Genomic DNA, 12,841 nt, shown 5'->3' on the forward strand with positions numbered 1-12,841 from the left:
TAGCATCTAATAATATCTCGGGGAAATTGAAAAAAAACAAAAGGGTTATGACTGCAATGGTAGTCTTGACGGAGCCCAGGCCTGAGGTATAGCTGATGTCTAGTACTTGTGATTACAAGGCCTGGCCCAAACCTATCTTCAGGTTCCTCACTTATTTTCAGTCCCCATTTGAAGTTTCAAAACACAAAAATGTTATAGATTTTCTTTTTCATACTTGACATAACAATAGACAGGGTAACCTCAAAAACACTTCTCAGAAGTATTTTTTTGTAAATCGAGTAAATTTTTTCATATATTTACTTCGTATACCGTAAAACACTTTTAAAACTATGGTTTTGTTTTTACCTAAACACTCCCTAAAAATATATATCTACACACATACAAATATATTGCTCCTCACTTTTAATATGTTTCACAGAAATTAAAAAAAATATTACACTTTATTAACTATGTATTCAAATTTAATAACTTTTTAATTTTATTTCTACTTAATATATACACACACACATATACTTTCGGAGAAAATAACATACTTCTAACAATGAATAATGGGTAAAATTATATCACATAATAAATTTGATGAGGTGACTTATATTAGGAATAAAAAATACTACTCTATTTTTATGTGTTCCATAAATAAAACTAGAGAAATATGAAATTAAAAAAAAATCAGTTCGATCTTATAAAAAAAAATTGCACAAGCGCATTGTTCTCATAAGTCATGAGAAAATAAAACATAACTCTAATCCTTTTCAAATGAAGAAAAAACATTTGGATGGGTAAAATTCTGAGATCAGAATTAATTAGTGATGCCCAAAAGTTTGAGAACTCCTGGTAATATGAATTGAATCTAATTCATTACAATCTAAGAAGTAAGGTTTAAGTCTTCAATAAAGTAGATGTAACAAGAGATGTCTATGTTAAATATCCATCGTTACCTTAAATATGATTATCAATAATAATAATAATAATAATAATACAATAATAAGAGGATACGTCTACTTATATATAAAGTTTGAGACCTCCTACTATTATAATCCCTTCTATTAGAATAGTAATTGGTTGCAATTAATTTTCCATATCAATATCTTGAAAATAAAATAAGGAAATGGGTGGTTAGCACATGCCTCTTTACCGAGAAATTTTACCATTCATTTGATTAGACATTTGAATTTTAATTCTTGTGTATTTATTAATATTATTATGATAACTCATATACCTTTTTAGTAGTAACTAAATAAATATATTTAATTAAATGTTACAATCAGCAACCTTTCATTTTTAAATCAAATAAATCAATTTTCTTAAAATATGAAATATATAAAAAATTTGTGCTGTTTATAAATTATGAATAATTCAATCTAATTTAAAAATCGGTAAAAATAAATTTGTTTTTTCAATCTTTATTTCTCCAACTAGACTATCATTCGCTAGTTTATATTATACTATTTCTGGTCTTAATTATAAGATTTCGTTTATAAACTTCAAAGTTAGTATATAATTGGCTAGTAAGGGGCTAAAGGCTAACCTTTCTTGATGTTTAGAAGATAAGGAATAGACTCTTCTCAAATCTCAGTTAGCTTTGTTGGAAATACAGGTGTTGGAAATCAGTTATTCTTTCCATCTTTATTATCCAATTTTATTAATTTCAAGATGATTATTCACATTTTAACAAGATGTAAATATTAAAAAATAACAAAAATTGTTAAAAAGCATCTCCTTAAAATACTTACTACTCAAGTCCTTTCAAATTTCTTTAAAAAAATATATCTCGAAGGAAGAAGAAGAAAGAAGAATGGGAAGGATAAGAGAGAGAGAGAAGCACGTGAAACATGATAACAAAAAAGGAATGACCTTATTCGCACATTATTCATATTAGGATTTGCCATTCCTCATTATTGTGTCCTCCACTCCCACCTCTCTGCAACTTTCACTTTCTGAAAATACCTGAATTTTTATCAAGTTTTGATGGTTTGGATTTTTTGAAAACCATTTTAATTAAATCCATATTACTCTTTCTAACTCTCATTATAACGTGTTTCATAATATAACATATTCTATGTCTAAAATATCAACTTTTTTCCAAATAATATCCCTAACTGATTATAAAATTTCCCAACTAATTAACTAAACTCTTCTAATTAATAACTTATGTTATCATAAATAACTAATTTTTGAACTTATGCAAAGGATCTGTGCATACTCATGCTCCATTTTTATGTTAATGACTTCGTTCAATTTCGTGAGCTTTTTATAACATAAAAATTTGCTCAGGTAACAAAAAAAAAACATAAAATTCATAAATAAATCTTCATGATTTATGAGTTTTTTTTTTTAAAATGTGATCCTAATTAGTATAATTGTATAAAAATAAAGTAGATTTTCCGAATAAAGATGCATGATTTATGACAAGGAAAAAATATGCATCACGAAACAAGTTCAACTAGCCCATCATGTTAATAAATTAAATTTTGTGGAATGAAATCATACGCAATTGATTTTTATTATTTCTAGATACCCGGAAGTGTTTGGAAAACACGGAGTGTTTTGATCCAAAATCCCCATTGAGTACCTTATAATATATGAATAAATAAATAATTAAAAAAAGAACCCAGCAAATAAATAAATATATACATTAAAACAGATGTTGGCAATTCAAGCAAAAGATGTTTTTGGTCATTATTACTCCCTGTAATACTAAATATAAGAATTAAATGATTAATTTATAAATATAAAAATTAATTATGTTAATTATATGTAAAAAAATGTGTTAATTTTTTTAAAATCCTCTCTTTAACCATTATTTGCATCGAAAAATGAAACTAAACGTTTATAAAGGCTCCTTTATTATACACATTATTATTTAAAATTAAAATAAAATCCTAAGGCTGCGCATCCCCATTTGGACTTATCAGAAGACCTTCCCCTTTCAAGCTGTCTAGCTACCCAGAGAACCAGAGTCACCAGAAATCATATCCCCAGAAGCCAGAATCATAACATTTAATGTATTGTGGGTTTCAAAACCCTGAATAAATCTTCAATAGTTCGCATGCAGACTGGAAGAAGGGAAAATAAGAGACAATATACTCCTTGCATACCTGGATCCTCCTAGTTATTTCTGATTTGTTTAACTCGTTTTTTGTTCCTGATTTTCTTGGTTAGAAAGTTGAATATTGAATATTTTTTTTGGGGGGGGGGGGGGAGTAATGTGAAGGACAGAGAAAGGCGAACCTGTAAAAGGTTAAAGATGACCCCAGAAACAAACAACACGCGATTTCCAAAACAAGACAAGCAGCTTTCCTTCCTTCCATTGTTTTTTTTCTGTATATTCTATTCAGTATTCACAGTGTCATGACAAAACCCCTCACTTCATGCTCTTCTTCACAAAATGCACACCCACCGACATATTTTCTATTTCCTACTTCCCATTTTCCCTTCTGAGGATCAAAAAATTTAACAAAAATGAAAATGAGAAGATCGAAGAAGAAGAAGACGACAAAACCTCGGTCGTATCTTCAGTGGTTTTCTGAGAAGACGCCCTCTTCTCCTTCTCCTTCCCCGAGGAACCTCGCCAGAACTCCATCATCCCACTCGCAATCAAACTCGTTACACCCAATCACTGCACCCTCCTCACGCGTTGTGTCATTGCGCGAAGCCGACGCGCTTTTCTCCTTGCTCAGCGCTTCCACCGAATCCACCAGCTTCCTCCTCAACCCATTCGTGTCGACGCTGGCCATCACGGACGTGCCGGAATCGGAGAACGAAGACCCACAGCTCTCTTCATTGCCGTTTATGGTGATGTACGACGAAGAGGATTGAAAAACCAAAAGCGACGAGTACGGGTCGTCGATGAACCTCACTCTACCCACTGCGCTTTCTGGTTCCGCCACCGCATCTTCCACTTGCTCCAACAGGTTCATAAGCTCTCCGCCGGACCCATCGTCGTCCATCAACAACCAAGCCAAAACGTCCTCCGCGACGGCGCCGTCATCAGCCGACAAGCCCTGAGCGTCGGTGTGAGCTTCCATAGGTCAGAATCGGAAGAGAACGGAGAATAGGAAGGGTTGTACCGTGCGATAGGGTTTAGAAGTAAGGTTGAGGAGAGGGATTAGAGGGATCTCAGGAAACGGGAGGGAGGGAGGGAGGGAGGAGGAAGAGGGAGGGAAGTATCTGGAAGGGACCCACAAGGAAGGAGGGAGAAGATAAACGATATGATGAGAGATTTTGAAAAGATCGATGGTGGCCGTTGATTCGAGGATGACACGTGGCAGGAGGAAGGGGTTGACGTGGCGACGCGTTGAGAAAGATACTACTAGAGACCAAAAATTGGCGGGAAAGAGAGAGAGAGAGAGAGAGAGGGAGAGAGATAGAGGAACGTACGCAGTGGGCATTTGCGGAGTTCGGAGAGTGACTTGGACTGGACTGTTACAGGACGTGCGGCGTCACGTTTATTGCATTTGCTGCGGCTTTGCCTTTTTCCTAATTTTATATTATTTTTTTCTACTTTTTTGTTGTTGCGGTAATTAAAAATGTTCATAAAAATTTATCGGTTTTTTTAATCAAAATACTATAAAATATTGCCTGCAACAAATGCTAATATCATACGAAACTCCAAAAACAAATTGTATTATAATTAATATATAATTTGATTTATTTTATACATATAAAATTTTAATTCACTTTATCTCATTTTTTTAAAACTAAATTACTAAAAGCTATATAGGATTGTTTTAGAGAAATCATGATATTTATTATAATTAACTAATCTATTTAATTTCACTAATATAACAAATTAATTATTTCTTATATTAAAAGTCAGAAAGTACCAATTACCAAGTTTAAAATTTAGCTTTACGTAAATCATATTAGCGAAGATTCTTGCGAAGGTCTAATGCCGGGTGATAGTGTCAAGTAATTTGAGAAGATTTGTAGTCTTAACTCTTGAGCTATACTGCGTTTGTATTTACTATCTTCAGTTCTTAATATAAAATCTTATTTAATTTGAATTTGATCTTAAATATAAGATTTCAATATATTTTTTCTCTCATATTTATACATTTTTTCTCAACTGAAATCTTCTACTAATAATAATAGCTCTAACCAATACACTTGATGAGTAAAGATATTTTTAAAAAAACATCTATTCATTATAAATAACTTATTTAACTTATTTTTTTAATCTCCTCAAATTAATAAGCTAGCTTTTATAATTAAGACTGGAAATAATATAATTCAATCTGATTCTGAAAATTTTTGCTGAACAATAAATTGAATATTCACACGTTACGCTTGTGCATGAAAGACAAATAACATTTAAGCCTCAGAATTTACAACTAAAATTCTCATATTTACATTTCTCTCAAATGTTGTTCACTCATTTGTAACTCGACAAAATTTAAAAACCCGAGCGTAAAATTTATGACCCAAAAAAAGGTATCCCATTCAAAATTCATGCACAGAATAAACTGATCTTGTGTTTTTGTGCCACACATAAGGACCCACATCAAGGCATTATTATTGTGATCATTGCCCTTTTTCTGGTCATTGTCACCATTACTACCATCTTCATTGCAAACATTATTTCCATTATCATCACCAACAACATGCATGCCTGCCAACATCACTTTCTTCATCATTGTCCCAAAAACCAAAATATCATGGTCACCAAGTCCCCATCTTTAAAAGATTAGCTTTTTATACTCTCCCTCTCCATTCAAGGGGTTGAAAGGGACTGTAACCTGAACAATTCATTTTACCAGCCACACCAACAATTGAAACAGCTACAGGCATAAGCCAAGGGTTCAACTTCATAATCTCTAAAATGATCATCCAAATTAAATTAAACGCTATCAAATCCCTCACTGTTCTGCGCTTCAACCTAAGATTCCCCCAATTGGGTTTTCTATCTGGGTGTCTTCTAGAACCAAAGAAACATCACAACAAATGTAATAGTAATTGATGAACATGAGTTACATGGTGGCTACAAATGATTATACATTCAGACCACAGACCAGTCAGAGACAACTCACTGCCTGCAACATTTGTATCACTTTTCAGATTTGGAGGCGCATTCCACAACATGGGCCTTGAATTTCTCAAGCTCTGCCAAAACCTCCTCCTCTGGTCGGTAGATCAAGTCGCTCATGCGCCATATCTGCACAAATCATTTAACATTTCACATAAAATCTTAGCTGACGAAATAATTTTACTCTTTTACAACGATCTTAGAACATCTTCCAGATAATATGTCAGCAAACGTACAAGAAACATACAGGTTACACAAATTATCAAGGGAAGCCATTTTCTACATTTCCTGATATGATGATATACCAGCAGAAAGAATTCCAAGTTAACTCAAAGTTTAACCCTAAAACAGAATTTTGTAAAGCATACCATCCTACGGAGTTCTACAACAGCTCAGACTACTATGTGACCACAAATGAAGATAAGAACAAACATACATAGTTGATCTTGGAAACTTTCTGCAAATTACTTGATCAATCACATGGTTAAAAAGAAAATAATGGCTTCCAGACTACACTGAAGGATGAGGAAAATTTCATACCTGCAATGTTCCACCTCCACCAGTACTATCACAGTCGTCGGACACACTAACAATTGTCCATGGATCATATGCGTTCCAGTGGAAGTCAACAACCTTGTCTCTGCACAGGAATACAAACTTCATTAAATGGAACGAGACAAAAAAATGTGGTACAGAACAAGGACTCGCAAATATTTCAACAAAACAAAGTTAGCACAATTAAAATTTTTGCTAATTGTATTCTTGAAAAAACATCCAATAGCATTTACCGGGCAGTCTTTAACATGAGAATAAAAATTCATATGGAAAAAAAAAAAAAAACAAAACTAACTACATATGACTTAAAAATACACAGAATACAAACTAGCTCGGTGCGTTCAATAAGTTGAATTTGGAAAGAACACTTCAGGAGTTAACATAACAAATTTGCAGCAATCCAAATGAGTATTATTATGAATCAGTATTCAGTCCTATAGAGTCTGTGGACAGCAAAATGAAATGATGCAGAGTTTGTAGATAGCATGAAAATTTTATTATGAAATTGACGCCAATATACAAAAGACTGACCTCATAAGCACATTAAAAATGTCTATAAAAATGGAAATCTTAAAGATAAATATTAAGTCCTAGTAATAAAATAACAAAATATCAAGGAAAAACAAGTAAGAAGCTACACGAGATTAATGAAAAATAATGACAACATAAGGAGATTAAAGAAATTTATTTTCTCTGTCCTACTTTAGTTCGCCTTTCTAATTGAGGTGAATGAAAGGCTAACTAAAGTAAATTCAGGTTGACAAGGAACAGAGGAAGATGCACTCTCATACCTGTGGCCAGCATGTTGAAATAACAAACCAGGAGAACCTTGTGCTTTTCCTGTTCGTTCTGTCTTTTTCCCAATCTGAATTACAGAACAAAAGCAAAAGATGTTGAAATAACCACCATCTTCATCTCAGGCAATCCACCTGAAGGTAATGAGACTCAACCAGATTGGAAACGCACCTTATCATAATCCCAAATATTTAAGAGGCCATCTTCTGCAGAACTTCCAAATACAGATGATTTGTCTGGAGACCACTGAAAAAACACATTGAAAATAGAAACTAGTCAACATATTTTGCAGCAGAATCAGAACTAGCCCCAACACATGCCAAACGAATAAATGCCACCATATCCACAGTCACCTGAACACAGAGAACAGCAGCTTTGTGACCCTCAAATTTATGGATAGGTGACCCAACTCCATTAGAGGTAAGATTACGCCGGTCAAACATGCGGACAGAATTATCTGCTGACCTGGAGAGATATCATGACAAGGTCAAATGAGGACATGATACTCTATCAACTTGCTTATAATGCTGAAACACAGAAAGCGATTCTACTGAATTGCAAGTTTGTACTAAATAAATTGATGAACTAGGGATAATGGGGAACATGCAGCAGCAGAACATACCCAGTGAGAATAAGATTAACATCATTGGGATTCCAGTCAACACAGTGAAGATCAGCATTATGAGCTTTTTCAACCTGCCACCAAGTCAGAAAGGAAGAAAATGAAAACAAAAGATAAGGGAAAAGAAAAGTGTCAATATGATGAGCATTCAAAAGAGAAAGGTTCAGTAAACCAACATCTTAACAAAAATTTTCAAAGTTACAAAAAGCACAGGATAGATAGACCCATTGTAATTCACTTTGTATGATTTTGTTTTGGAAAAAAATTGACTTTATCACTCACCAAGAAATACACCTCATCCTGAAAACAAAACAATTAGATGATTTAAGTGAAGAGCACACAACCTTCACCACAGGACTGGTGCCAACACGTGCATCCCACAATATGAGACATGAGTCATCTCCAACACTACAGAACTCCTGTGCACTTCAACATGATTATAAAGATGTCAGGATGACACGGCAAACTAATAAACCTCAATTATAGTTCCTGCTGCCAATAAAGTGCAAAAAACACATGGCCCAATCAGAGAGCGCGTGCATGCAAGAGATTTTATATATTCAAGAGATTTAAAGGGAATTTGGTCCAACTCTCTCCCTCCCAGTTTTTCTCAACTTAGTCTAAAAATGGGAATAGATAGCACATTCAGAACAGAAGTTTTCGCTCTAAGGTATACTTACAAAAATTCAACTGGAAGAACTAGCTTATTGAAGGTGAAGGTTTAAGATTTCCACATAAGGATAACCACTTCACGGAGTGAAATCAAAAGAAGAAGAGTCCCTAAAGGAGAATATGATAGTCACTTGAGGATTAGTACAAAAATTACCTAAAAGGACAGAAAGTCACATCTTCAACAGTATCCTCATGCCCTTGAAAGATGCCTCGGGGTCCAACAGACGGCCCATCAGCAGTTTTGTCATTGCCTTCCCCAGATTTAGAGTTCTGTTTTGACTCACTAGATTTTGGGTCCATGGCACCTGATGATATATGGTCCTGAATACTCCACAAAACCACTGACTTGTCTTTTCCTGAAATGGCACTTATTTCTTTCAGAAAGAGTATTCACAAAGATCAAATTCAGTTCATTTTAGAAACAATTCATGACTAACTAGAAAAATGTCAGTAACGGCAACATTTGCTACTCCTTTTAGAATAGAATAAGAGTAACCGAAAGACAAGAAAGGTAATTCAGCCTGCTGAAACCATACAGTTCATCAAATCACATTGCAAGATCAATGTTGATATACAGCAAAAGTTGATAATGATTTTTCCTCATAGAAAGGTTCCCAGGATAACTATATACAATTATCTCAAGAAACGAGCAGTTTCAGAACCAAATTATTTAGCAGAAATATTAAAATCTATGCCAACCTCCAGAAAGCACATAGGGTTCAGTTGGGCACATTGCAAGAGCAAATTCAGCATTATCTTGATGTCCAGTCAATATCTGCAAGAAGAAGACTCTGATATATCATTAAGTATAAAAAATGCCTGCTGACAAAATAAAAACAGAAACGACAAAATTGTTTCCATTGGAGTTTCTTTGAAAATAAATGATTCATTGGAAGCAGGGACAAATGAAATCCGTCATTTGTTTCAGGGTGAAGAGGCCAATTTCTACTAGCCATTTCCAAGTATGTCAACTGCATCCCATGTTTCAGCCCTGACATTGATTCCCCACTGCTATATCAATAGCCTCAAATTTCAGATATTACAAGAAAGGATCAGAAAATTTATCCCAAAAGCCATTAACTAAAGCCAGCATCTGACAATAGTCAACAACACATAAGGAAATGTCCTACTTTAAAGGGTGAGTAAAGCATACGCATGAGCATAATCTGCTTCATTCTTCCATAAGATAATAAAAATGGACAGAATTCAAATAGCCAAAAGAGTTTGTATATAGGAGTAATAGTAGTCCATACCAGATCTGGACGAGAGCTTGAAGCTCCAAGGACAGCATGGCGGTTAGGCTGAGTTTCAACGTCCCAAATGAGGACCTGATGATCGTTCATTACTTGTTATGATACCGTACAACAAGGAAATCGCTTATAATAATCAGTTTCAATAAATACACATGAGCAAACAATGGATTTTTACATCAGGGCCATCCGTATGAGTAGCTACTATTTTAGAATTTGTTGGCAATTCCCGAATTCTGTTAACCTGCAAAGTAATGCCCAGAGGTCAGCGTCATAAACATCTACATCTATTAAATATCAAAAGAAATCAAGCTTGCTGTTATAGGATCCATAGGCACAAAGTGTATGCATCAAAGTAATATAGTCACGGATAAAATTTTGCCAAAACCTTCAAACAAGGACAAATGTCAGGTAAATTTCCTTCCCTTAGATATTTGCTTTTAGGTTCTCTGAATTTTTTTTTTTTAATTTGAAAAAACATTCGGAAACTAATAGGGGACTCATAGCAAATACGTTTAGAATTTATATTGGACAAACTAATAACAAATTCATTAAAAAAAACTGCATCTCAGTTTTGTCTTTAAAACAAATCCACAGGAAACTAATGGTCTCAAATATGGTTTTGGGCAAGGACAAGGACTGGGGAGCCAAAAGAGTTCCAATCCATCATTTATATTAATATATAGTATTTAAGTAGGGTTTTAACTCATCTGCCAGTATGAATAAGATTAATACATACCTCTCCCGGATGTATGATGGTCTTATACTTCTTCACAAATGGTGAACGTGTCTCCTCATTAAACTGAAAGAGAAAAAAAGCCATCAATTTGTTGCAGCTTAATTGATTCCTAAACATAATTGTGAAAGCAAAGATGAGAACGATCATCTAATAATAAATCACCTGTGAGATGTGCTCTGCAGCTGCAACCCTAGGCTTCACAACCTCACAGTTTGCGATGACAAGAGTGTTTGGAACGCTGCCATCAGTCTGGAAACAGAATGGGAAATTTTCATTTCAATAAAGGGGATAAAATAAACGAATATGTATAAAAGGGGATTATTCAATCCAACTCAAAGGAGGCCGAGGCTGCAACAGCATCAGCACACACATTGTAATTGTGTGGAAATATAAATGCGCAAACTTTACTCAATTCTACTAGCTTTTGAGGAGGAAAAATTTATAAGACTGAAACTGGCCTGCTCAGAAAGGTAGAGCCGCTGGCGATTCTTGTATGTAGCTTGCTCCAGCTGAGGACCCCACCTATGGGTTTTAAGAATAGTTCAATAGCAGCACATAAAGTGCCAGATAGACATTAACGAGTAAAAACATGGAATTAAGGCTCCCTCAAAATTAGCCCAGAGAAAATCAGAAAACAAATAAATTCGCATAAAAAAACGATATCGCAACGAAGAAGAAAAACCCCAGAATGAGGTTGCACAGAAGAGCAAAACCCTAGAGATAGAGAGAGGAGGGAGAGGGGGAGAGAGACCGGCAAGAGAGAGAGGGCCAAACGAGGTTGTGATTAGCAAGCCAGTCGTAGAGGACAGGAACGAGGGACTTCCACTGGGTGTACTTGTCATCGACAGAGGGAGGAGGGTGAGATTTCTTGTGTTCTTTAGGGGTCTTGGAATGTTGGTGCTGGTCGTCCTTCTTGTCGTCCTTGGGCTTGGGTTTGCGACCCCTTGTCTCCTTCTTCTTCACTACTCCTTGCTGTGGAGTCTCCATGACTCTGATCCCTTCTTCTTCTTCTTCTTCTGCTCTCTCTTTCCCTGCGAGCTACCTCCTAGTGCTTATTCAATGTACTGATACAGTGATATACCACTGCCCCTTTGTTTCGCGCTACTCACACGACCCCCCAAATTCCTCTATTTTCCTTCTGAAGACTTTTGTTTTGGGGACAAATCACAACAGTCCAAATTATTTATCTAAAAATGTTTAATACTTATTTCTAATTTATAATTAATTGGGAAATTATCTCTAATGATGTAGCTTTTAGAATGTGTGTCATATATTTCTTTCCAACTTAAAAGGCAGGTTCATTAGTGATATGAGATTTATTTGGACAAATTTAAAGACAAAAATATAACCAAAGTTTAGAAATTAAGTAAATTATTAATTATTAATTATTAATTACTAATATTAATATCAATATATATTATTAATTATAATATAAAATATATAACGAATTAGATTATTCGCAGCCATAAATAACGTGACTTGCATTTAAAAAACATGAGCTGCATCATTAATATACCTTTGATATTAACTATAAGAGCTAGTCAATAAGTATATTTTAGTCTTAAAGCATAACATTTTAATCCTCTTTTTTAAAAAAAGATTTATAATTTTTCTTTAAACCATCATATTAAAGGGTTTTATCATGAGTTGATTCTAATGCACCTGATTAAAGAAAGTTGTTTTCAAAGAACAACAAACATATATCATTGATAAATAACTAAACTAATTTTTTTAACATCTTTTAAATAAGTTATATAATTATACTGTTCATCAAATGTTTAAAACTCCTTAATTAATATTTGTCTGAATCACCTTAATTTTAATAATTTTACATTATATGAAATAAATATACAAATGAATTTTTATTTTGAAAGGTATAAAACACTTGTTTCAAGCATGTGCCATAACATGATCAAAGCAATACCAGAGGATCACCGTAACATGATCAGTGCAATACCAGAGGATCAAAGGATGTTCAAGAATCGATAAGCTGTGATTAATGATTATGGGTAATTTCAAACGAGAACCATGCGTGGGATGTGCTTTGTAGTTTCTTACCCTACATCTGACCCTTTTTTTTTGTTGGGAAAAGACAAAATCCTCACCGCGAGTTCTAAAAGAAACATAAAAGAAGACTCGCATTAAATATCCTGCCTTTGACTTCATTTTTTGGCCTGAAAATA

General features: G+C 34.2%; 2 protein-coding genes across 2 annotated transcripts; both read right to left on the bottom strand.

Annotated features, from left to right (window-relative positions):
* Nucleotides 1-3,370: 3,370 nt before the first annotated feature.
* Nucleotides 3,371-4,028, bottom strand: LOC114731210 (uncharacterized). Its single transcript, XM_028918352.1, has one exon. It carries the CDS (start codon nt 4,026-4,028, stop codon nt 3,516-3,518), a length of 513 nt encoding a protein of 170 aa, XP_028774185.1. The 3' UTR covers nt 3,371-3,515.
* A 1,708-nt stretch (nt 4,029-5,736) lies between these two features.
* On the bottom strand, nt 5,737-11,742 carry LOC114731240 (WD-40 repeat-containing protein MSI4). Its single transcript, XM_028918382.1, has 15 exons — nt 11,410-11,742; nt 11,117-11,180; nt 10,821-10,907; nt 10,659-10,721; nt 10,098-10,163; nt 9,923-9,997; nt 9,369-9,444; nt 8,824-9,025; nt 8,342-8,423; nt 7,998-8,071; nt 7,729-7,840; nt 7,547-7,621; nt 7,372-7,445; nt 6,566-6,665; nt 5,737-6,154 (listed from the first exon to the last, which is right to left on the bottom strand). Exons 1-15 carry the CDS (start codon nt 11,643-11,645, stop codon nt 6,047-6,049), a joined length of 1,494 nt encoding a protein of 497 aa, XP_028774215.1. The 5' UTR covers nt 11,646-11,742; the 3' UTR covers nt 5,737-6,046.
* Nucleotides 11,743-12,841: the final 1,099 nt, after the last annotated feature.

Source organism: Neltuma alba, unplaced genomic scaffold (assembly GCF_004799145.2).
Source record: "Neltuma alba isolate B1F8T4 unplaced genomic scaffold, ASM479914v2 tig00012808_pilon, whole genome shotgun sequence".
NCBI lineage: Eukaryota > Viridiplantae > Streptophyta > Magnoliopsida > Fabales > Fabaceae > Neltuma > Neltuma alba.

Coding starts and splice junctions, on each gene's coding strand:
- LOC114731210 (XM_028918352.1), bottom strand. CDS start 4,028: ATGGAAGCTCACACCGACGCTCAGGGCTTGTCGGCTGATGACGGCGCC.
- LOC114731240 (XM_028918382.1), bottom strand. CDS start 11,645: ATGGAGACTCCACAGCAAGGAGTAGTGAAGAAGAAGGAGACAAGGGGT. Junction 11,181..11,409: donor TGGCCCTCTCTCTCTTGCCG/GTCTCTCTCCCC, acceptor TAAAACCCATAG/GTGGGGTCCTCAGCTGGAGC. Junction 10,908..11,116: donor GGCTCTACCTTTCTGAGCAG/GCCAGTTTCAGT, acceptor TTCTGTTTCCAG/ACTGATGGCAGCGTTCCAAA.